Source organism: Purpureocillium lilacinum, assembly GCF_023168085.1.
Source record: "Purpureocillium lilacinum CBS 284.36 DNA, scaffold_3, whole genome shotgun sequence".
Classification (NCBI taxonomy): Eukaryota; Fungi; Ascomycota; class Sordariomycetes; order Hypocreales; family Ophiocordycipitaceae; genus Purpureocillium; species Purpureocillium lilacinum.
Genome location: NW_027072113.1, coordinates 1,496,797 through 1,521,575, shown reverse-complemented (window position 1 = coordinate 1,521,575; position 24,779 = coordinate 1,496,797). Strand labels below are relative to the sequence as shown.

Below are 24,779 nucleotides of genomic sequence, written 5' to 3'. Positions count from 1 at the left end.
CAGAAAAAGCCCGCATTGCGGAAGGCGTACGAACGACCGGAGATACAGGATAGGCTCTATCGCCCCGAAGTGATTCACCCGCAGAATGATGATAGGGCCTGTACAACCACCTGCAGTAATGATTCGTCGAGTATGATTCGTCGACGGCATCGCGACAATAACCTAGTTGTTCACTATGGCCCCATCGCGTCCGGCAGTCAGGTGCTGAAGGATGCTGTGGTCCGAGACAGACTTTCCAAGGAAAAAGGGATCCTATGCTTCCAGGCGGAAGCTGTTGAGTGGATGCGCCACTTTCCCTCTCTCATCATTCGCGGGATATGCGACTACGCAGATTCACACAGGAATGAAGAGTGGCGAGGATATGCAGCCATGGCTGCCGCTGTCTATGCAAAGGACGTCCTCTCTTGCGTCCACCCAACCCATCTCGAGGCTGAACGAAAACTGTCCGAGCTCCACTCATCTGGTAGGTCGGCAAGGTCCCTATCATAGAATGCCAAGTCGTAACTCTCACAGTTGGACAAAACATACCAGATACGAAGGCTACAACCGTTGAGACGGACAGTGTCGCACGATCGATTACCCAGAGGCGACGAGCGGATATGAACAAGTGGCTGTCACCAGCCGATCCATCCACGAACTTTAGCAAGGCCATGATGCTACGCCACGAGAAATCAGGCCAATGGTTTCTCCAGAGTTCTGCGTACACATCGTGGAGGATGGAGCCAAAATCTTTCCTCTGGCTGAATGGCAAGCCTGGATGCGGCAAGACGATCCTCACTTCCACAATCATCGAAGACCTGCGGAAGCGCTGTTCTTACCGAGCACTGCTATACTTCTACTTTGACTTCAGCGATACTTCGAAACAGTCCCTGGAGGGCATGATTCGATCTCTCATTTACCAGCTATACTGCCAGAAGCTTGGCGTGCAGGATCCTCTTGACGCGCTCTACTCGACTTGTAATAGTGGGACGTCCCAACCGCACATCGATTCGCTATGTACCGCTTTCCAGCGTATGATAGAGCTAGCTGGCGGGGCGCAGATTGTTGTAGATGCGCTTGACGAGTGCCCATCACGCAATCCAGGGTTACTTGGCTGGATACAGAGACTGTATATCGCCAACAAATCTGTGCGGCTTCTTACGTCAAGCCGTCCGGAACAGGACATCGAGTCAAGTATCACAGACTGGGCCGAACCGACGGGCATTATTACGCTTCAAAGCGACGAAGTCCGCGCAGATATATGGCAGTACACGCATGCAAGGGTTCTCGATCACGAGGGCCTCAGCAGGTGGCGAGGACTGCCAGAGGTACAGAAGGAAATTGAATCAGCCTTGGTAGAGAAGGCGGATGGGACGTACGGATCCCAGTACCTAGTTTGATTAATGCTAACATGCGTAGGTTTCGCTGGGTCGCGTGCCAGCTCGATGCCCTCGAACATTGCCTGAGTTACCCGACGCTGCAAGAAGCGTTGAAAGTTCTGCCAAGGACTTTAGATGAAACTTACGCCCGTATCCTCCACACCATACCACCTGAAGACTGGTCAAACACTATACGGATGCTGCAATTCTTAACCTACTCCGAACGTCCATTGCGAATTGAAGAAGCTGTTGACGCGATTGCAGTGGACCTGACACAAAGACCGCGCTATGACATTCGCAACAAGACGCCATGGGAGATTCCGCGCCACTGCTCAAGTTTAGTGGCAATCATAGACAGAGAGCTCTCCGATGGCCAACGAATCCCTGAGATCCAGCTATCTCATTTCTCTGTGAAAGAATGGCTGGTGTCTGGCCGACTAGGGAAGGAATTTTCGGCAGATTTCACAGAAACAGCTGCCCGCGCAACCATCGCACTTATTTGTCTGGCATACCTATTGGAACTAGATCACAGCTTGCGACCACACGAAATTACGCAAGTATATCCATTTGCTGAGTACTCGGCAAGATACTGGGCAGAAAATGCTGCAGCGAGCGAAGCGACTACACAGGCGGTAACAGATATGACGATGGAGTTCCTTTTGAGCGAAACCGCGTTCCAAACCAGCATTCATTTGTATGACCCAGACGAGCCTTGGCGTGGGGTATCAGAGCAAAGCATGGCGCCATCAACTCTGTATTTCGCCGCACGACAAGGCTTATTTCATTCGACGAGGTTGCTGCTAGAGAAGAGCCCCGACATCAACATCAATGGGCAAGGCGGTAAACACGGCAACGCACTCTCAGTCGCTTCATCGAAAGGACACGAGGCAATTGTCCGGTTACTGCTTCAGAAGGGTGCCGATGCCAACGCGCAGAGCGGCGCATACGGCAATGCGCTCCAGGCTGCTTCAACAAGAGGACACGACGCAATTGCCCGGATATTGCTCGAGAAGGATGCTGATGTCAACGCCCAGAGCGGTGAATATGGCAGTGCGCTCCAGGCTGCTTCAACGGAAGGACACGAGGCAATTGTCCAGATGTTGCTTGAGAGGGATGCCGATGTCAACGCCCAGAGCGGAGAATACGGTAATGCGCTGCAGGCTGCTTCAGCAAATGGACACAAGGCGATCGTCATGTTACTACTCGCGCACGACGCCGACGTCAATGCACAAGGCGGAGAATACGGCAATGCGCTCCAGGCTGCTTCGGCAAATGGACACAAGGCGATCGTCATGTTACTACTCGCGCACGACGCCGACGTCAATGCACAAGACGGAGAATACGGCAATGCGCTGCAGGCTGCTTCCGCGGAAGGATATATCCGGATCACTCAGCTACTACTCGCACACGGCGCCGACGTCAATGCACAGGGCGGAGAATACGGCAATGCGCTACAGGCTGCTTCCGCGGAAGGATATATCCGGATCACTCAGCTACTACTCGCACACGGCGCCGACGTCAATGCACAAGGCGGAGAATACGGCAATGCGCTTCAGGCTGCCTCAGAAAGAGGACATGAGGAGCTTGTCCAGCTGCTCATCGAGCGGGGCGCCAATGTCAACGCACGAATCGGCGAGCATAGCAACCATCCCGATATGTGGACAATAACAGCTGTTTCAGCGCCGATACATAGGGAGCCGGGTCATGGAAACAACCTTGGAAACGTTGAGGCGATGGCCATTCGCAAGTCAATACCTGGGATGGACCATCCGGACTCAATGGGCATGAACGCTACAGACGATACAAGTGGTTTCACCGATAGCGATTCCTCTGACGCAGGATCGGAAACATCCATTGCCACCTCCATTTTCAGCAATGTATCTCTGGGAGCGACCCAAGCTACTATTGACCAAGGCTTAAACCTTGAAGAGCAAGTGGCCGCAGTCCTATTCCACGACAAAGAAGCAAGGACTCTTTACGAGGATGCCTTGCAGAAGCTCAGTGTTGAAGGTTTTACGAGGCAACACAATGATCTTCTCAAGCGATATTTCCGCGACCTCCGAAAGTATTGTGACACCAGACTACAGTTTCGAGCGGTTAGAAAGCTGCGGGGGGCCAGACAGCGGGAAAGATTGACCGAGCTGATCACGCAATGGTCAAAGACACAAAGACAACTTGACCTAGAGAGGCGTGAAGCAACGAAAGAATTCCGAGACCATAGTCTCAATGGAGTCCTACAGCTGGCTGCCGATACGCGAGCTCCTTTGTTAGGCCCTTTAAGGGAACCAGGCAAAGTTGGTAAGCAGACGCCGAGTGAGAATGACGGAAACACACTGGCACGGGCAAGGCAACAATCCCGACTAGGCCAGCCAGATCTCCTCGAGGTTGAAGACAGTGATACAGACACTCCGGATGTGAGAGAAGAGAAAAATGAGGAGTTGCCCCTCGATTCTATTGCGGCCTTCCTCGCCAAAGGTCCACCGTTTGCAGCACTCAAGGCTCGGCTACGATATTTGGTCAACCCGCCATCGAATATTCATGAAGCTCTGTCCACCAACAGCATTGATCTAATTGAAGTGTTTCTTGACAAACGCTTTAGCCAAGCTGCTGTTGGTGAGTACTCATGGATGCGGGAGCTCAAAGATGCGGGAATTAAAGGCCGGGAGATTGCTGAGCTTCTCTATTCGGCTTCACACGACTCGCCCTGGATCTTCTTCAGATCCCGTCTCACTCCTCAAATGCTTCCGATTCACATTAGAGTGAATTACCATACAGAAGGCTGCCCGCATCGCCTCCAAGCGCAAACTGGCCAAGAACTACCGGCGGCACACTCGGCCGCCCACTCAGCTTCTTGGATACACAATATGTTCGAAGACGGGGACGTGCACCGATCTGTTGAAGAGCTATGTGGACTTGGTGGGGTTGCTCCGATTTCTCGAGAGCTAAGCAAGTGGAATGGTACAGTCTTATTCAAGGAGAAAAATTCAGTGGCCCATATATCACACAGCTCATCCAGCTCCACTCTCAACGACCTTCAAGGAGTACTATCTCGCCTTCGCGACGTTACCGAGAGGTTTATGGCTGCGGTGTGTCTCTTTCAAAATGCTGAATTCTGTTGCGAATCTTTCACAGTTTTGACAGCAGTGGATCATGGACACGACGGTGGTCGTTTTCAGCTACGACTTCGTCGTGTTGCATTTGCACGGACGGTCCAGTTCATCGAACTTTTCCAGGACATGTGCGCCGGTTTGCAAACAGACAACAAGGACGTCTGTTCTCGACGACTAGTAGAATTGAGCCGCTGCTCGTCGTCTCTGTTGTCCATCATCTTGTCAGAGGCCGAGATTGGCACTCTGCATGCAGCAGCGGACCCGGTATGGAGAGTCTTGCACTTATCGTCGTTGACTCTACAGGTGCTCTGTGTGGGACTTTTGTCCTATTCACGTGCTCATATCGGAAGACTTCGGCCCTTCTTCCTTGACACCGCGCTTCGAGAGATGATGTTGATGGGTCTTGAGTCAAGCGTCGGCAGAAATGTCTCTGTCAGAGCTCATGTTGCACACCTTACATGTCTGGCAGGCATGGCTGGTGACCAAGTCATGGTCCTGTGTTCACCAAGAAATTCGGATCACCTCGATTCTGCTTCGAGATTTGATTTGTGCGCTGCCCCAGAGGACATCTTGGACACTTGGGGTCCAGGGCATTTGATTTGTCATAGAGCATCGATGGACTCACCGGTTGCCATCATGCTGGCTGGAGGATTTATTGTCCCCCCCGCTCTTCACGAAACCACCGGGAAGTACCATTGGAGCCGCGAATTCGAGCTCCCACAGAATTCGCCGAAGCTTAAACTCAAGAGCGAAATAGTCATTGGCGCCTTGGTTCAAGCAAATAACGAGTGTCCCAATTGGGGGAACGCTTGCTGGCAAGCTGCAATGGGACAAATGGATGAGCTCGGTACTGACTGCAGCTACTGGGAAACCACCGAACACCAGTATGGAATACAAGGCGGACAGTACGTGGTAGCTTTCGCAACACGGACAAAAGCGAAGAGGCCTGGAATCAACATCAAACAAGCGTATCTTCAGCAACCTACTGACCACGATCTCATTGAGTTCCTCAGCTGCCCTTGGGGTGTTAGGGTCAGCTGCTGCACTGGCGTCGCTCAGCGGGTGCTTCTGCGGCACCTTGTTGGTGACTTGCTCGCGGTTTTTGCAGCGACGCGGTCTGAGAACGATCGAGAATGGGATATGCTCCAAAGCTGTCATCGGGTCGTTGAGAAGTTCAAAGGTACCTGCCCGCGTGCCGGTGGGACCGACCCACTCGGTATCTGGTTAGGACACCTGCCTTGCGACCTGCGCTCTTTCCTCTTAGGCTTGATACGCGACATATTGCGCAAACTTGCGGCTACCGGCCTCAACACAAGTAAAGAGCTCTTCTCCGTCGCCTGGCCAACCATTGGGCGTTTGAATATGTGTGTCCGCGTCCAGGTCAAAGATGACTACGCCAGATGGATGCCGATGCTCGCAGACTCGACCGACTGTGCCACCTTTGCCTATATGACAGACACCTGCCTGGAGGCAGGAAAGATTCGGTGCCATGGCCGAAACTGGGAATGGAAAAATCGGATCCCGTTGCTCGAGACGGCAGTACTTTGTCCAGCTTCACCTACCCAGTGGGCCTTACGCCATGGGCAGACGTACTTTTTCCTACAACTTGACCGTGATCTGTTTTGGGTCAAAGCAGATAAGGACCCAAGCACCCGGAACATGCCCGCTGTTCTCAGGAACATCCATCGCATGGATGTGATTATGGACCAAATCAGGTACAGGATCCAAGAGGCTTGGAATAGTGACCGAAGGCTCTGTGAGAGGAAACTGGCCTTCAAACAAAACGCCGAGGTAGTCATCGTACTTTCTAGAAAGTTTTGACAGAAGGGATGCTCCGGGCACACTTTTTATTCACGTTCTACTGGTCACCTCGCCCAAGGACACGAGAACGACGGTCAAAATCGCACTCGACAAGGGTGCCGCCGTCAACGCTACGGCGACGTTAATACCGAGGGCAGAACGTATGGCGCGATCGCCAAGGCTCCTCTGTCGAGGATTAGGATGTCCTTCAGACGCTATATTGAGCACCGCGAGCTGTATCTTTGAATACTAAGAGATCAATCATATGGCAATCTCAGCTGCAAAATTAGGTACGGACTTTAATTGCGTACTACTGTGTAGCAGGCGCCATGGCTTGGCACAATATTGCGGGATCAGCACCAGTGCGTTGGTAACTAGTAAAGGATTCTCCGCTCAGGGGCTCGTGTGGACCCTGGTCGAGAGCGAATGCCGAGACCCACACGGGCCTAGCCCGTCACAAGTATTGACTTGAGTGTAGCGCTCCGTGGAGAGGAAAATTAGGGAGTAATGGGACGGTCCTACACTACAGCGATATATGTGAAGCCCGCCCGTAGCCAATTCACCACATCCCGTCGTGTTGGGCCTAATGGTACCTGTTGGCTCGGCGATGCTGGCCTCTGTGGCGCTGGTTCGATGTCTGTTGGTTGATGGTAGTATGCTTGCCCACACCACCTCCGTACGACGCCGACCCTAGCAACTGTCGGATATTGCGCACCAGAGGTACAGAGCCGCACTATTGATGTTGTAAGGAGATGCATAAAGTGGCAAGATTTTCGCGTGTGAGCTGGTCCGCCACCGATGCTGGTGCCTCCACGTGAGGCAGGTCAGAGTGCCTGGCCAGTGTGCCTGAAGCCACAGGGAGTCCGATTGGTGCAGGACGCACTTGTTATGTATGTCATCCCTCCAAGCCAACATTAGCCAATCGAATGGCAAGGCTGACGGATTCCGGGTCGGCCTGTTGGTGATTGAAGACGTCAGCCAATTAGATGTTGCCGCCGCCTGTCGTCATCGCTGCAGTACCGGAGCTGCAACTGCGCTGCCACGGCCGGTTGCACAATGGTGGGCGCTGTGGCTTCATTGGCCTTTCGCGCATGGGAGCGTGCTGAGACTTGTGGCCAGCGCTTATGAGCCACATCGCGAGGCTGACCCGTGCCCCTCTTTCCAGCACGGTGGCGGCCTCTCGACTAACCGCCATGTTTGCGGTTCGTGTGCCTACATCGTTTGAAAGTCATCATCTTGCAATTACTTCAATGCTAAACCTTGCGAGACACCGTCATCCACTGTCGCTCGACTTTCATCGTCCCATCGCGTCTGTACGCTCGCTATGGCAGTACCCGAAGATGCTGAGCCAAAGAACCGCAACGAGTACACCGTTGGTTGGGTCTGTGCGCTACCGAAGGAACAGACCGCTGCGACAGCCATGCTAGACCGACGACATCCAGACCTGCCAAATCCACCAAAAGACGACAATGCATATACTCTGGGAGCTATTGGCCCGCACAACATCGTCGTAGCCTGTCTGCCGCAGGGCGAGTATGGGACAAACTCCGCAGCGACCATCGCGACCCGCATGGCAGTACATTTCCGTCCATCAGGCCTGGCTTCATGGTTGGCATCGGCGGTGGCATTCCACCAAATATTCGGCTTGGTGATGTGGTCGTCAGTTCGCCCGGCTACGGCTTCCCGGGAGTTGTCCACTGGGATTTCGGCAAAGCAGAAAACAACGGCAAGCTGGTTCAAACAGGGGCGTTGAACAATCCGCCAACGACACTACTGACGGCTGTGTCGGAGCTACGGAACCCCATCTAGCATCCGCATCGCCATCCGTCTCAGTGTCTTGGGTCTAATCTGACCAAAACACCCCCGTCGGGTGCCATTGTGAGACCAATTTGGTACCGAATTCGCTCCTGCCAATCAGGTCCAGATTGAAGCCGAAGCACGTCGGCCGTGATCGTGCTGAAGCACTGAGCCAGACGACACATTGTGTACTTGGCCAGCTGCAATGCAAAGCGCTCTACCAAAATGTGAGTCGTCCAAGATGGTGCTAGAACGGCATGTGCGGAGTCAATTACCTCCGAGGCATTTGCGTGGGCCTCCGATAAAGGGATGGAATGTGAAATCTCGAGTCCGAGTCTTCGCGCTGACCTCCTGCCACCTTTCTGGTCGGAACTTCATTGCATCATCCCCGTAGTACTTAGCCGACCGCTGGCAAGCATATGTCGAGAAGCCGACCAACGTGCCTCGTGGCACTAGGATGGGCTCTTCGCCAGTGCCTCCACCACCAGCTGGAAGGGTGGTGGTTTCGCTGCACACTCGGCCATTAATAGGCACAGCGGGAAATAGACGCAATGTTTCGTGTATAACATCGTCCAAGTACCGCAAATTCGCCAGGTCAGAATCAGTTGGTAGGGCATCTTTGTCCCCTCCAAGAACTCTGAATATTTCCTGTTGGATCTTTTCGAAAACTTCGGGTTCTCGGGCTAGAGCGTAGACAAGCCAGCAAAGTAGACTTGCATTGGAGTCGCGAGCGGCGAAAAGGAGATTCATGAGCTCATCTCTGGCTTTGCCCAAATCAGTTGCTTTTCCCAGAAAATCAGTAAAAGCAGCTGTTTCGGATCCCGTCCCCAAGCACTGGGCCTCGATGATCATAGTCTCTAAAGAGTCGCGAGCAGTACTGCACGATCGCAGCAATCCTGGTGTCGTCACAAGCCATGCGAACATTTTGAACCGTTCGCGTGTCGCAAGCCACCGCCGCACGGCCTCGTTGAACGCTGTGGAAAAGCGAGTGCCTTCGTTTTGCACTTTGGTTGGTAGGCGGAGAAGATTGGTAGAGTTACCCAGAAACAGGTCGGTCGCAGTGTCAAGAGTGTAGTCGTAGAATAGAGGCCGCAGGTCTATGATCGCAGGCGCTTTCGGGTGCGAAACAAGCCTGCTCTGTAGATCTTGAAAGTGGGTTTCCAGAGTATGCAAAGCTGAACAGCGTGGGTTACTCAGCATTGAGGAAAGGAGTCGCCTTGATGCTCTCCATTCCGGTCCATCTTCCGTGAAGATACCCTCACCAAGCAGCGGGCCAAAGCAGAGCTTCCGCAGATGTCCGTAGCCGTACTTGTGAAATTGTTTGGATAACAAGGACGAGATGTTCCGTGAGTCTCTTGTCACGATCGTAAAGAGGCCACCCGCGTACTGTCCGTACGTATCGCCGTATCGCTCGTGGTCTTCAAGGGATAGTATCGGCAACCTGCGATTCTTTTCTGCTTTAAGGGTTTTTGCCAGCTTATCGATTCCGAGAGGCAGCTTCCAGCTCGAAGGAAGCATCTTTATCCGACCACACCCCCTATTTTCGCCATGATAATGACGCGACGGCTATGGACGAGCATTAACGCGCTGTGTAAAGATCAGGTTGTTGTACATACGAATATCCACACGTTGTGGTGTAGCCACCAGCAGCCTAGCAGAAGAGCGGCGAGAGCAACGAGATGAGCCACCGCCATACCTTGAAGCGACACTGTGCTCTGAAAGTTGGGTTTTTTTGTTCAAGGCTTGTACCGACAAGTTTATCGTTCTTTTGTGCGCTCTCAGGACATGTACCCTAGAGCGAGACTTTCAGTCTTCCTGATGGCCGCTACATATTATTGACAACTATTGTCGCGCAGTCGTGAAGTTGCATGGCGAGGCTTCATCCACTTCTTGCAGTTATTCCATAGCCGTCACTAGAGCTGAAACTGGCGTGCTACGTCAGACAAAACATCGTACGGGGCGACCGTGTCGGCCATTGCGCAAAATTCCAATCATACGTTCCAGCGGAGCCAAATACGGTTCATTGGTGCCCGAATACAGTAGGAAAAGATGGATGGGACTGCGGCTCGCCAAGAAAGCCTTTTCCAGCGTCTGAGGCTTTGATCAGCACAGGACAAGAACTCGTCGCCGCCAATTGCCTAAACGGCATGCCGGTACAGTACTATAGTGATAATACACTGAGGGGCTGTCTTTAGCGCAGCACACGGGGCCCGGTGTGCTGTCGAGTCCACTTGGCCGCACAAACGTTATTTGCTCAAGGGAAACAACCCGGGAAAGCCCCTCTCTGCATTAAATTGTATGAAGCATTCCTTTATGACTAATCTCGCTTGCTCCTTTGTCCAGTTTTGGTACGGACTCACTTCAACCGATCCCGCTTCGTATACCTGTAGCGTCTTCATCACCATCCACTGTTGGTCTTCTTCCTCGGGCAGCAGTTCAGTACTTTTTGGGTTCCAAACATGCCGCGGAAATCAGCAAAGAACCGACGGGTGCCAAAAGTCAAGCCGGGAATGACAAGCGAACCTAAGGTCTCCTCGAAACGATACAGCTGCGGAACCGCCGTCCTCCTGCACACACTCTTTTTACAACACTCGACCCACTTTTGCCGGTGTCGGTGATGGCCGAGCTCCTAGAATACTACAGAAGAGGGAGTATGGGGGAGGAAACCGGTTTCACTCATAGTTGTATTACAGATGAAATTGCCACACAATATACGACAAATCAGAAACGGGCACATGCACATGCTTGACGAAGTGGGACGTTCACCACCCAGACGTGAGAACCTGGGCAGGCGGAGAATAGGACGAAATGCGAAAGGCATGAGCCGCGACGAGGTGCAACGGCACCTCGCCAAGCGTGGCCCTTTGAACAGGTGCAGAAGAAGTGAAAAGGGACCGCGGAAGGGCAGTCAGCTCCTCAGCAAGAGGGAACGACACGGAAAAGCATGCCATTTCACCATTTCCAACATGCAATTTATCCCAAGAGTGTACTCAGCAATCACGGCACAATCTCAAAGCAGGTTCGACCTCACCAGCATCTCACCACACAAGGTAGCATAACAGAAGACATCATCCTCTCCATCATGGATGTGAACTCGAGTAGCTCAAGTTACTTGTGCTTCGCCTCAACGATTCACGACTTCTTGCAGCTGCTGTTCAAGCGAGTTGGACCAGAATTTCCGGTCACAGAGCGACTGCTGCTAGGTGCTGCTAGGTCAGAGTTTGAAGAAGATTACGAAGCAATAGTTTTTAGGCTTGTCTTGAGTCGTTTCAGCAACACTTTGCCGATCCCTCACGACGTCATCATGGCTGCGGCGAAAAAGTCGAATGCATGGGCTGCAATGCCGCTTCTCCTCCGTCGCAAGCCGGAGATACGCATCACAGAGGAGATTCTGTTTGCTGCAATCCCAAACATGGACTCGTACTCATATCTGCTATGCAATGCGGCCAGACACTCTCTCAGAATCACCGAGAAAGCCATAGAGACAGCTGCGAAAATCTCCGAGAGGGAAGGGTTCCTCCAGATATTGAACGCTGCCTCCTCCAGCGGTAGGCAAAACACTGTAGCATCGACCAGCCCCACCCGTCGCCGTAGTGAAGCTCGGGGCCAAACACAGACTTGCGTGAGAGGGCGGTAAAAGTCATGTCGCTACCCCTAGGATTACTTACAGAAGGCCACCACCTGAAGATTCTGAGCCCGAGGGAAGCGAGTGACCCACGAATACATTAAATATGCACGACCTAAGTGATGATACGTGCGAATGACGAAGCCGTGCAACAAAAACATCATTGATACGCGCGACGTGTCCCGCGTCGGCAGCCTGCAAGTCGATTTACAACAACACTTGGGCTGCCTTTTTCCGATTGAAATCGGCAAGACACGCTTTAATCTCTCAACTTCTTGTAAGCATTAAAGACCACATAATGCTCCTTGCTGCCTTTTCCGCCTCCTGACCCCAGTACCAGTTGTGCCGGAACTGGCAAATTTCTTTGTCGACATTGCGTGTAACCTGTTGGTCCGTACGTTGGCTCGTAACAACCTCCCGCCCCGCGGGTTCGACGCCGCCCCCCAACAATCGGTTTGCACCGCGCACCACAAGTACACAGCCACACGCCGTGGGAGTGATTCAAATCAACACAATCAACCAGTTCCAAATAGCATTCTCTCGGCCACTGTCACAGCAGATGTCGCAGAAGTAGGAGATGCATTGTGTGCCAACAATTCATGTGTGGGCGGGTGTTGTTCCTCTTGGGATCCTGATGCCTGTACGATATGGGTGACAGGTCAGGCCTGGGGGCCTGAAGCCACGGTGAGTCCGATTGGTGCAGCTCGCGCTTGCTACGTCGCGTCATCACTCCAAGCCAACAACAGCCAATCGAATGGCAAGGCTGACGGATTGCGAGCCAGGCCTGTTGGTGATTGGAGGCTCGTCCAGAACTTGTGGACCAACTAATCGCGCAAAGGCGCACTCTGAGCGGTTGGTGTGACTGGCCGGACAGAATTTGAGAGAGAGCCAACACTGGCCTGCGGCAGAAGGTATTGGATGCGACTACCGCCATCAGACACCAACCTCAAACATCGCTGTGCCATCGTTGCTGTTGGCCTGGCACAGCGCCCCACAGCATCAGCTGAACAGGCCAGTTCGGGCATGGGGCGACGCCGTATTGTGACCAGCGGCTACGCTGCAGTCTCGTTGGTAGAAATGCAGCAGCCTCATCAACCCCTCATTCACACGCATCGACCCTCCTGGCTTCTCGTCACCCTCCATCAACAGTCGGCGGCTTGAAACGTCTACATGGTAGCGAAACGGCATTGCACTGGCCGCCTGAAGCTGTGCCTCCTCAGGATGCACGAAACTTGGCTTCATACTGCAGTGAGCATGTTTCGTCCCGAGAACTACACCGTCGGCGGAGCTGTGACAACCACGGAGTAGGTCGCCGCACTGCATGCAGCTAGCAAAGTCTTTCCGGATGCGGCCGCAGTGTTTGAACCTGGTCGTTGACCGCAGTGACAGCCGGATACCAGCCAGATGGAGATGTCTATTCGCTCGTCGAATATCCACCAGCTGGTCATGGTGATTGCACAGCCTCTCATAGTTCGACCCCGTAGGCACCCAAGCAGCGTTGGTGAATGATAGATTTCGCCTGCATAGCTTCGGCGGCAATGCGTGCAGAGGGAAGAGCAGTTGGTGCAGCAATTTTCTCCAATCACAGCTCCAGCAGAGTGCCCAGCCCACACATCGCTGCCATTGGCGGTACATAATCACGTCCACAACCTCTCGCATCCCCCCCGATCCCACCCGCTCTCTCCTCCCCATTGCTCCACCTTACAGTGTTGGCGGGAACACCCTTACCCAGTCGTGAAACCGGCTATGCCAGTGGAAGCTTGATACCAAGAGTCGCTGCAACAGATTCCATCAACCCCATCAATACCCTACCAATGACCTGCCACACCTGACTACCAACTAGTCGTTGATCAACCATGTCGGGAATCGAGGTCGTGGGCCTGATCTCCGCCGTCATATCACTTGTCGGTGCCGTCGAGAACATCTACAGTGGCTTCAGGGACGCTCGCAATCTCCCGCGGGCCTTTCGCGAGGTAGCCGAAAAGCTCCCCCTTGTCCGGGACACTCTCCGAATTGCCGAACAACAAATCAAGAGCACTTCAGACGAGGAGGCATGCGAGGCAATGAAGACAGTTGTGGAGAACTGCAAGGTCAAGGCGGAGCGTTTGAAGGAAATTTTCACTACCGTTGCTCCCCCCGAGCCTCCCACCAGGCTCGAACGCTACAGTGTGGCCGTGCGGCGTTGGGGCAAGCGAAATCGGGTGGAAGACTTGACAAAAGAGATGATGGAAGACGTCCGACTTCTGGCGATGAATCGTGCAGTCCAAGCGGCAACAAAGGACCAGGCTGCGGAGCTCCTCAGGGCAATCAAGGAACTGTCCACCATCGAGCCCTCGCTCCGGGACGAGGACTGTGTCAATCAGTACCATTCTGGTTCCGGTCACAACATTGGGGGGAACAATTACCAGGGAAATCACAACGTTTTCAGCGGCTCTGGCACTGCAAACTTCGGGGACATCATACACCAGCATAGTACGAAGTAGCCATCAAGACCGTCACAGTTTAACATTCACTAATTCGTTGCCTCCTACAGCAACAACTGCATATGCGGTGGACGAGTTGAAGAAGAAAGAATGTCTCCAGGCCCTTTTCCTCACTGATCCATACGAGGACATGAAATCTCTGAAGAGAAAAAAGGGCGGTCGTGCCAAAGGCACGTGCGAGTGGATCTTAGGCACTGACCAATTGACCGTCTGGCTTGACGACGCCGCCGAATCGAAGTCGCCTCCTACTGACCTTCTCTGGCTCCACGGAAACCCAGGAACCGGCAAGTCTACCATGTCCATGTTCCTCGTGGAGGCGCTGTCGAAGGACTTCGCCAAATCCTCCAACAAGACGCTCGCGTACTTCTTCTGTGACTCAGGCTACGACACGCGCAAAACCGCCACAGCGGTTGTCCGCGGGCTCCTCTTGCAGCTGGTGCAGCAGCACCCTCGGCTTATCGATTACGTGCTACCAACGTACGAGGCGCGCAGGACCCGAGCCTTCGACTCTTTCGACGCTTTGTGGACGATGTTTACCAAAGCCTGCGCGGACAGGGCCACGGGTCGCAAGTACTGTGTAGTGGACGCCTTGGACGAGTGTGAACATGAGGAGCAGAAAACGCTCCTTAAGCAGATTGAGGAGACGTTTGGACGGGATCGATCTGTCAATGAGCTCAACTTTGGCATACTAATCACCAGCCGACCGTACACGGAGATCAGGGAGTGCCTGCAAGAGTTTCCCAACAAAGACCTTGCAACGTTTGCAGATTCCAGGCGAGACATTCACAAGTTTATCAAGGAGAAGGTGGCCGAGTTGAGCAAGAAGAAGAGCTACCCGAGCAGTGTGGCTGGCGACGTTACTCAGATACTCCACGATGGGGCTGGTGGCATCTTTCTCTGGGTGGGGCTGGCTTGTCAAGAGTTGGAGAAAGTTGCTTCAAAGGACGCAGTTCGACGGCTGAAGGAGATCCCGAAAGGCCTCAATTCTATCTATGAACAACTCCTCAAAACAGCACTCGACCAAGACGAGGATCCTGACACGATCAAACGGCTACTAGGCTTCGTCATGGTGGCGCGACGTCCTCTTAGCACATGGGAGCTTGCCTCGGCATGTCAGCTCTACCAAGACGCAGACTACGACGAGCGCGTTCAGTTCACGACAGATACCATCGCTGCCTGTCGGTTAATGGTCGTTGTGCAGGACGACAAGGTGTTGTTGTTGCACCAGTCAGTAAGAGACTTTCTGGTTAGTGAAGCAGGAAACATCGGCTGTTTCATTTCCGAACTGGAGGCACACGACAGATTAGCAAGTCGCTGCATTGACTACCTCACTGCAAAATATTCTCGTCACGGAAGAGATTCAGGACTTCAGGATGACTTTGGCTTGTACTCAACCCAATTCTGGCCGGAGCACGCGCACTTGGCCAAAGACCAGTTCCGAATCAAGAATGGCCAGGGCGGGTTTTTTGCAGAGGTTTCGCGGATGCGCGACACTTGGTGGACAGATTACTGCTCAAAGCGCTATTGGGAACCGTCCACCGTGTCGATATTCCACGTAGCGGCCAAGTGGGGAGTCCCTTTGCTGGTTGACTATGCACTGTCGTCGAAAATAATAGCATCAAGAGATCAATCACGATTCTCTGTCTATGTTGATTCAGCCTATAGGGACTCGGAAGGGACAACGCCGCTCACACAATGTGCTACTTCGAGCCATGTTCAAGTTTTCAAGGTCATGCTTCAGCGGGCGCATCCGAAATCTCATGTGGAAGTAGCCGCGATTCGTGAGGCAGCCCGGAATGAAGAATGTGGCGCCGGACTTATGAACATCCTGCTGCAAAGCAGAGGGGGCCACGTGACGATCGCGGAGGACATTGTCGAGGCAGCGGTTGGAAACTGGAAGAGCGGGGCCGAGGTAATGAAGGTCATCCTCGAGAGGAAGGGAGACCAAGTCACGATCACGGAGGACATCGTCAAGGCCGCAGTGGGGAACTGGGACAGCGGAGACGAGGCAATGAAGGTAACCCTCGACCGAAAGGGAGATCAGGTCAGAATCACGGAGGGAGCCATTATTTCAATTGCCGAACACTTCGGAGCCGAGTTGATGAAGATCGTTCTCAACAGGCAGGAAGACCAAGTCACGATCACGGAGGACATTATCAAGGCAGTGGTCAAGAATCGGCGTAGCGGGGCCGAGGTTATGAAGGTCATTCTCGACCGGAAAGCAGTCGAAGTCACGATCACGGAGGATATTCTCGAGGCCGCGGTGAGGAATCAGCACAGCGGCGCAGAGATAGTGAAGGTCATTCTCGACCGGAAAGCAGACGAAGTCACGGTCACGGAGGACATTCTCGTGGCCGCGGTGAGGAATCAGCACAGCGGCGCAGAGATAGTGAAAGTCATTCTCGACTGGAAAGCAGACGAAATCACGATTACGGAGGATATTTTCGAGGCCGCGGTCGGGAACAGGGCGATAGGGGCGGAGGTGGCGAAGGTCATTCTCGACCGGAAGGGAGACCAAGTCACGATTACAGAGGACGTTGTCAAGGCTGCGGTCAGGAATTGGAAGAACGGGGCCGAGATAATGAGGACCATTCTCGACCGGAAAGGAGGTCAAGTCACCATCACGAAGGACATTGTCGCGGCCGCGGCCCGGAATCAGAACAGCGGGGCCGAGCTGATGAAGATCGTTCTTGACCGGCAAAGAAGTCACGTCATGATCACGGAGGGAGCTATTATTCCAATTGCCGAACACTTCGGAGCCGAGTTGATGAAGATCGTACTTGACTGGCAGGAAGACCAAGTCACGATCACTGAGGACATAATCAAGGCAGTGGTCAAGAATCGGCGTAGCGGGGCCGAGGTTATGAAGGTCATTCTCGACCGGAAAGCAGACGAAGTCACGATTACGGAGGATATTCTCGAGGCCGCGGTGGGGAATCAGCACAGCGGCCCAGAGATAGTGAAGGTCATTCTCGACCGGAAGGGAGACCAAGTCACGATCACAGAGAACATTGTCAAGGCTGCGGTCTGGAACCAGGCGAGGGGGGCGGGGGTGGCGAAGATCATTCTCGACCGGAAGGCAGACCAGGTCACGATCACGGAGGACATTATCAAGGCCGCGGTCAGGAATCTGTCGGGCGGGGCCGATATAATGAAGGCCATTCTCGACCGGAAGGAAGACCAAGCCAGGATCACGGAGGACATCGTTGAGGCCGCGGTTGAGAACGAGTGCAGCGGGATCGAGATATTGAAGGTCATTCTCGACCGGAAGGGTGACCAAGTCAGGATCACGGAGGACATTGTCAAGGCCGCGGTCAGGAATCTGTCGGGCGGGGCCGATATAATGAAGGCCATTCTCGACCGGAAGGAAGACCAAGTCAGGATCACGGAGGACATCGTTGAGGCCGCGGTTGAGAACGAGTGCAGCGGGATCGAGATATTGAAGGTCATTCTCGACCGGAAGGGTGACCAAGTCAGGATCACTGAGGACATTGTCAAGGCCGCGGTCAGGAACCTGTCGGGCGGGGCCGAGATGTTGAGGACCATTCTCGACCAGAAGGGAGACCAAGTCAGGATCACGGGGGACATTGTTGAGGCCGCGGTCGGGAATTGGAAGAGCGGGCCTGAGGTGATGAAGGTCATCCTCGACCGGAAGGGAGACCAAGTCACCATCACGGAGGACATTGCCAAGGCCGCGGTCAGGAACCTGTCGGGCGGGGCCGAGATGATGAGGACCATTCTCGACCGGAAGGGACACCAAGTCACGATCACGGAAGATATTATCAAGGCCGCGGTCGGGAATTGGAAGAGCGGGGCCGAAATAATGAAGATCATGTCAGAGCGGAAGGGGGCTCGGCTTATCATTACGGAGGGTGCTGTTGCCGCCATCACCAGACTCTTCTCAGCGTCGCAGAGTGATGGGACTGGGAAAGAGATAGTCATGCTGGCATAGTTCGTTCTTCGTACCTCGAAGACGGTTTTGCTGTACAATGAAACACACGGCGAGACGTGTCCAAGGAAAAAAGACAAATCAAGTCGCGGTGTGCCTTGAGTAGACATAGTCGCCGCGTCCTCCGAGCAAACGCTATTGAGTTGGTCGGAAATTCTCACCGGGCCTTAACCTCTAGACCATGCCTCAGTGAATGGGAGTGTAAATATAGGCATTAAGCGTGTACGTAGGCAGCTCGCAGAGACCTATGTCAATAACTTGTCCCCATCCTTGTTTTGTCTAAGTGCTCGACAGGACGTTCATTCATCCGGGACCGAGTAGTAGCTCAGCGTTTGGGATCCATTTATCCAATCGCAACGCATGAGGTATCAGTCACCTTACTTCGCGGAGACAGAACAGCGGCAAGCAAGGAAAATTTAGTCGACGAAGATTAGGTGCACGAAGGTTAGCTTCTACGACCGTCGATTTATCGACGGTTTAGAATTATTGACGGTATACAGAGAAATACCCAGGACGATACAATTGACGAATGTGTAACCTGCTGCTCCAGCGATGCTGGCCTTTGTTGGCTCGCTGCATGCTGGTTGGCGGTGGTACGTGGGCCCACAACCCCCCGTACGACGCGGACCCCCAACAATCCGTCTGGCACTGCGCATACAAGTATACAGCCGCACGCGGTGGGAGTGATTCAAATCAACACAATCAACCAGTTCCAAATAGCAATCCCTCTCGGCACCGTTATAGCAGATGTCGCAGAAGTACGGAGGTGCATTGTGTGCCAACATTTCATGTGTGGGCGGATGTTGTTCCTCTTGGACCCTGATGCCTGTACGATACGGGTGACAGGTCAGGCCTGGGCGGCTGAAGCCACGGTAAGTCCGATTGGTACAGCAGGCGCTTGGTACGTCGTGTCATCCCTGCAAACCAACATTAGCCAATCGAATTGCAAGGCTGACGGATTCCGGGCCAGGCCTGTTGGTGATTGAAGGCTCGTCCAGAACTTGTGGACCAACAAATCGCGTGGGCACACCCTGAGCGGTTGGTGTGACTGGCCGAACACCTGCATTTCCATCTGCAGGCTGCAAAGGTGGTGGTGGACAGATATGACCGGTTAATGTCAGCTCATTAGGTGTTACCGCCGGCCTGTCGTCATCGCTGCAGTAACCGGAGCTGCAACTGCGCTTCCACGGCCGGTTGCGCAATGGTGGGCGCTGTGGCTGCATGGGCCTTTCGCGCATGGACGTGTGCCTGCAACCGATGCCCAGCGCTTATGAGCCCCCTCGCGAGGCTGACCCGTGCCCTCTTCCTTACGCCTCACGCCTAGCCGCTATGTTTGCGGTGGGTGTGTCTAACGTTTGACAGTTATCATCTCGCAATACTGTACTTCGGCGCGTGCTGAAACAGATGCCCAGCGCTTATGAGCCACCTCGCGAGGCTGACCCGTGCCCCTCTTTCTTGCCAGCACACTGGCGGACTCTCGCGTAACCGCCATGTTTGCGGTGGGTGTGCCGACAGCGTTTGAAAGTCATCATCTTGCAATACTACTTCCAATTCAATGCTAAACCTTGAGAGACACTGTCATCCACTGTCGCTCGACTCATCGTCCCATCGCGTCTGTACGCTCGTTATGGCAGTGCCCGAAGATGCTGAGCCAAAGAACCGCAATGAGTACACCGTTGGTTGGGTCTGTGCGCTACCGAAGGAACAGACCGCTGCGACAGCCATGCTAGATCGACGACATCCAGACCTGCCAAATCCACCGAAAGACGACAATGCATACACGCTCGGATCTATTGGCCCGCACAACATCGTCATAGCCTGTCTCCCGCAGGGCAAGTATGGGACAAACTCCGCAGCGACCGTCGCGACCCGCATGGCCAGTACGTTTCCGTCCATCAGGCTGGGCTTCATGGTTGGTATCGGCGGCGGAATTCCACCAAATGTACGGCTTGGCGATGTGGTCGTCAGTTCACCTGGCAACGGCTTCTCGGGAGTTGTTCAATGGGATTTCGGCAAAGCAGAAGACGGGGGCAAGTTCGTTCAGACCGGGGCTTTGAACAATCCGCCGACGGCACTGCTGACAGCTGTGTCGAAGCTACGGACGAAGCACGATTTGAAGGGGCCGCGAATACCCGAGTACCTATGCGACTTGGCAACGAATTACCCACGATTGGCTTTACGATATGCCAGGCCCGCTGGCATAGGAGAGCCTGTGTCGCACAGTTCACATCGTGGCTGGTTCACGAGGCACGGCATACTCTCTGCGCTCTTGGATGCATTTCTGGCTTTCGTTTGGTACTCCTTTGGTGTATGGACTCTAAGCGCTGGGAACGGGAGGTCCAACAACGAGTCCACCTTGCGAGCTGCCGTCGAGGGTTCACAAAGGCAGATCGACGACATACCTATTCACTATGGACTAATCGCGTCTGCCAACAGAGTCATCAAAGACGCCAAGCTCCGCGACCGCATCAACAATCGGTTTGGCGGTCATGTGTTATGCGTGGAGATGGAGGCGGCCGGACTCATGGACAATTTCCCTTGCCTCGTCATTCGAGGAATCTGCGACTATGCCGACTCGGCGGAGATCAAGGAATGGCAAGAGTATGCAGCGGCCGTGGCTGCCGCGTATGCCAAGGAGATTATTTCCATTGTACCACTGGACGAAGTTCAACAGATGGATGCCATTCAGAAGACCATTCAGAGACGTATGTGATAGAACGTTCAATTGGGATTCTCTTAGCAGCTCAAGGACTGATTTATGACGAAACACTCTAGTTGGCCACCAGCTTGATCAAATCGGAGCTACCAATACAGCAATTCATAGTATCGTCCAAGATCTGGAGGTTAATACTCACTACGATGAGGTTGAGAAATGGCTTTCTCCGCCAGACCCCTCAACAAATTACAATCATGCTAAAAGGCAACGCCATGGATGCTCAGGCCAGTGGCTCCTCCGCCGCACGGAATATTCTACATGGAAAAGCGGTCAAAAGCCCTTCTTGTGGCTCCATGGCATTCCCGGATGCGGAAAGACTATTCTAGCGTCCACGGTTATCCGAGATCTAGAAGATGACGCGAGCATTGAAAACCTCCTTTACTTCTTCTTCGACTTCACCGACACACGCAAGCAATCATTCGAGCATGCTCTCCGCTCTCTCGTGATTCAGCTCTACCACAAGAACAAGGATAGCCAACAGAACGTGGACTTGCTTTTCGCCTCCAGCGAAACCGGAAAGCAACAGCCAAGCGCTGATTCTCTGCGCAAAACGTTCGCCGCCATGCTCGAGCAGGCTGGTGAGGTGAACATCATTCTCGATGCTCTGGACGAGTGCCAGAGCCAAGATGGATGTAGAGCGGGGGGGCTCTCTCCGTGGATGAGGTCTGTCGTAGACTCTCCGCAAAAGAATGTTCGCCTCTTCGCGACAAGCCGCCCTGAACAGCATATCAAGTCTGCCATCGAGAACTGGGCCGATAGCCAAAGTATTATCCCGATTCAAAGCTTCCTTGTTGAGAGTGATATATCTGCATATATCCACGCGAGAGTGCGCGACAGCGAAGGCTTGGCAAGATGGCATTCACGACCAGATATCCAGGACGAGATCGAAGCTGCTCTGAACGAAAACGCGGATGGGATGTAGGTACCCTGCACCGCAGCTAAGGGACATGGACTGAACCGGTACATCCTTCCCTGCATTTTTACTTTCTTGGCATGCAACTGTTAAGAAAGTAGCCCAATACACACCTTATCCCTTAACAAGTACACCGTAATCCGCCCATCCTGCGCTCTGCGCAGCCGGCGGCGGCGGCGGCGATGGCATCGGCCTCGTCCAGCCCGCCTCATAATGATGATCCTTTCGATCTGGGTCCCAGGACCCCCTCCGGCCTAGCCAGAGGAGCGCGTGTCGCCCTTCTGCGCAACAGCCCCGCCACCCGTGAGGGCGAGATCGGCGTCTCGCGCTCTGCGCTACGGACGGCATACACGCCGTCATCGCCGCTTCACGCGGTCTCCTACGCTGCAGCCACGGAAGGAGCTCAGCGCGCTGTCCAGTTCGACTCTAGCGATCCCGACCCGCAGCCCGGTGACGGTCCCGTCTCAATCACCAATGCCGCCGACAAGCTCGTTGTCGCCCAAAACGAGGTCTATAGCGCCAAACTAGCCGTGTTCAGAGCCTTCTGCTCCTCATTCGACGACACGGCGAAACAATTCACTTCTGGACCCGCACTTCAATTCGCCCAGAAGTTTTCCAGCAGCTTCTTGCAGTACTGGACCGATGTACTCGCCGGCACGCACACCAACCTCCCTCCGACGAAGCCCTCCTACGCAGCTGCCGTCGGCGCCAGACGCCCAGCCCCAGCTGCTGCGGGGACCACCGCAGACCCTGTCAGCGCAGCTCCGCAGAATCAATGGCATCAACAGTTGCCCCCGCGTCGTCAGGGGCAACGCAAACCGCTGCCCCCACCGACAGACGACTTCCGGGTCTTCGCCCGCCTCGGCGCCGGTCAGACCGCCGACATATCTCGAAGTTTCGCCGTCCGGACCCACATCGCCGACAAGCTCGGCATCGCCCGGAGCCGTATCCCGGAAGCCCACCCTTGCAAAACCGGATGGGCCATCCGCGCCGCTGACTTGGCAACCAGGGATCTTCTGACTGAACGACAGGCCGAGTGGGGTCCTGACATCTCCGCACAGATCGTTGAAAAGCGACAGGTGTGGTACACGTATGCGGTCCAAGGCTGCCCACGCCGCTTCAATAACATCTTTGGCGAAGCCATCGACGACGAGAAGGCGATCCGAGACGAGGTCGCCACGCAAACTGGCCAAACCCCGGAGAGGGTGATAACCGCGAAGCAGGACTCGGATCAGCGCCCGACCCGGACCCTCATCATATCCTTTGCCAAGGAGGTCAAGCACTACTGGCGCCTTTTCGACACGACGAGCTATGCGAGACTCATCGTCAAGACCAACCCGCCGAAGCAATGTGATAATTGCTGGGACTACCATTCACGCTACAGCTGCGGACGCCAGGCACGCTGCAAGAACTGCGGCAAGACTGGCCACGCCCAGGACACCTGTACAGCCACACAGCAATGCGCCAACTGCCACGGGCCGCACGCGGTTGACTTTCCCCAGTGCCCGGCTCGCCCCAAGAAGGTGAACGGAGCATTCCACAGCCTCAATAGGCCCGAGAAGAAACTTGTCCAAATCATGGGCAAACGACTGTTCAAGCAGTTTACAGCGAAACCAGCATCTCCACCGCGGGATCAGTCCACGAGCCTCGAATCCGACTCAGCGACAGCGAGTGACACTACCTCCCCGTCCAGCCGGAGCACACCGACGACAAGCGACGCAAGCACACCGGAGCCTACGATGCAAAATGTTGCACCACGCCCTAGCGAGACACCCGCTGCCTCCAACAGTCAAGCATCGCCGACTCCAAGCACTGAAAGCTCCTCCAACGGCAGGCAAAACACTGCAGCATCGGCCAGCCCCATCAAACCCACTTCAGCTACGCCCATGAACTCCGCCGATCCGGTACTCCGTCGAGCCTCGTCGGTACGCAGCGAAAGAAGTAATTCTCCGCCCGTGAGACAGAGCATCGAGATGTCTGAAGAACCGAACGAGTACGTTGGGAATGGCCTAGCACCACCCGCAAGCCCCTCACCATCGGTGAGATCCTCGCTGAGCCCAGTTCCCTCGGTCTCCACGCCCACGCCGTCGCTCTCCTCTACGTGCCTCCTCGGAACTCCGGCTCCTGAGGTCCGCACCTCCAGCCCCCAGCCAGCCATTTCACCAAAGAAGCGCCGCCTTGCCTCCCCAGACCCGCCTCTATGAATAGACGACCTAGACGACAACATCGTGATAAGCGGCTCTTCCGGGTCTTCCAAGCCAATGTTGGCAAGAATGGCCCCTCGCACGACTGCGCGCTCGCGCTCGCCGACGCGGAACGATATGAGGTCATACTACTACAGGAGCCCTGGACGCAAGTCCGCGACTCCCGCTGCCTTACCAAGACACACCCTGCCTACGACACCTACTCACCGGTCAGTACCTGGGAAGGCAACGACACCCGACCGCGCGTCATGACATATATTCGCCGGGGCTCCAGACTCTTAGCCGACCAGCAACGTCCCGCTCTCTCGAGAGACATCCTTTGGCTTGCGGTCAACGGCGTAACGGTGGTGAACATCTATCGGGAGCCGCATGTTGACACTGCCCTTGAAATTCTGTTTGCATGGTCGATACCCAGCCAGTGTATCATCGCAGGCGACTTCAACGCGCGGCATCATATGTGGCAGCTCGGCCACTCTCACGGTCATGGCAACAGCATTGCGTCCTGGGCCTCCGAGAACGAGCTCTCGCTCCTCAACCCGATTGACACCCCAACCAATGCCCATGGCAATACGATCGACCTCGCCTTCTCAAACATTGCTCTCGCCCAGGCGTCTGTAGAAGACCACCTGGCGACAAGCTCCGACCACTTCACCCTAAGCATTTCTCTTCCCGCTCTGACACCAGCAAAGCTACCCAAGGGCAAGATCCTGCTAGCCACGGACGACGAGTTGAAGCGCTACATAGAAAACATAGAAGCCGGGATCGCGACCATCCCTGCTGCCGCATCGACCCCGGGCGACCTCGACTTGCTCGCGAATGCGATC

The 24,779-nt window shown here is 54.4% G+C and overlaps 3 protein-coding genes across 3 annotated transcripts; all 3 read left to right on the top strand.

Moving 5' to 3' along the window:
• Positions 1–2,186: 2,186 nt before the first annotated feature.
• PLICBS_004132 (uncharacterized protein) lies at positions 2,187–3,542 on the top strand (the record flags this gene model as incomplete). Its single annotated transcript, XM_065600433.1, has 4 exons — positions 2,187–2,198; positions 2,270–3,015; positions 3,446–3,454; positions 3,521–3,542. The coding sequence occupies 4 exons, from the start codon at positions 2,187–2,189 to the stop codon at positions 3,540–3,542; spliced, it is 789 nt and encodes a 262-aa protein (XP_065456505.1).
• A 10,004-nt stretch (positions 3,543–13,546) lies between these two features.
• Positions 13,547–18,125, top strand: PLICBS_004131 (uncharacterized protein; the record flags this gene model as incomplete). The annotated part of the gene is made up of 2 exons (XM_018328019.2): positions 13,547–14,162; positions 14,224–18,125. 2 exons carry the CDS (start codon positions 13,547–13,549, stop codon positions 18,123–18,125), a joined length of 4,518 nt encoding a protein of 1,505 aa, XP_018173414.2.
• Positions 18,126–19,749: 1,624 nt separating this feature from the next.
• Positions 19,750–21,760, top strand: PLICBS_004130 (uncharacterized protein; the record flags this gene model as incomplete). The annotated part of the gene is made up of 3 exons (XM_065600432.1): positions 19,750–20,827; positions 21,189–21,470; positions 21,708–21,760. The coding sequence occupies 3 exons, from the start codon at positions 19,750–19,752 to the stop codon at positions 21,758–21,760; spliced, it is 1,413 nt and encodes a 470-aa protein (XP_065456504.1).
• Positions 21,761–24,779: the final 3,019 nt, after the last annotated feature.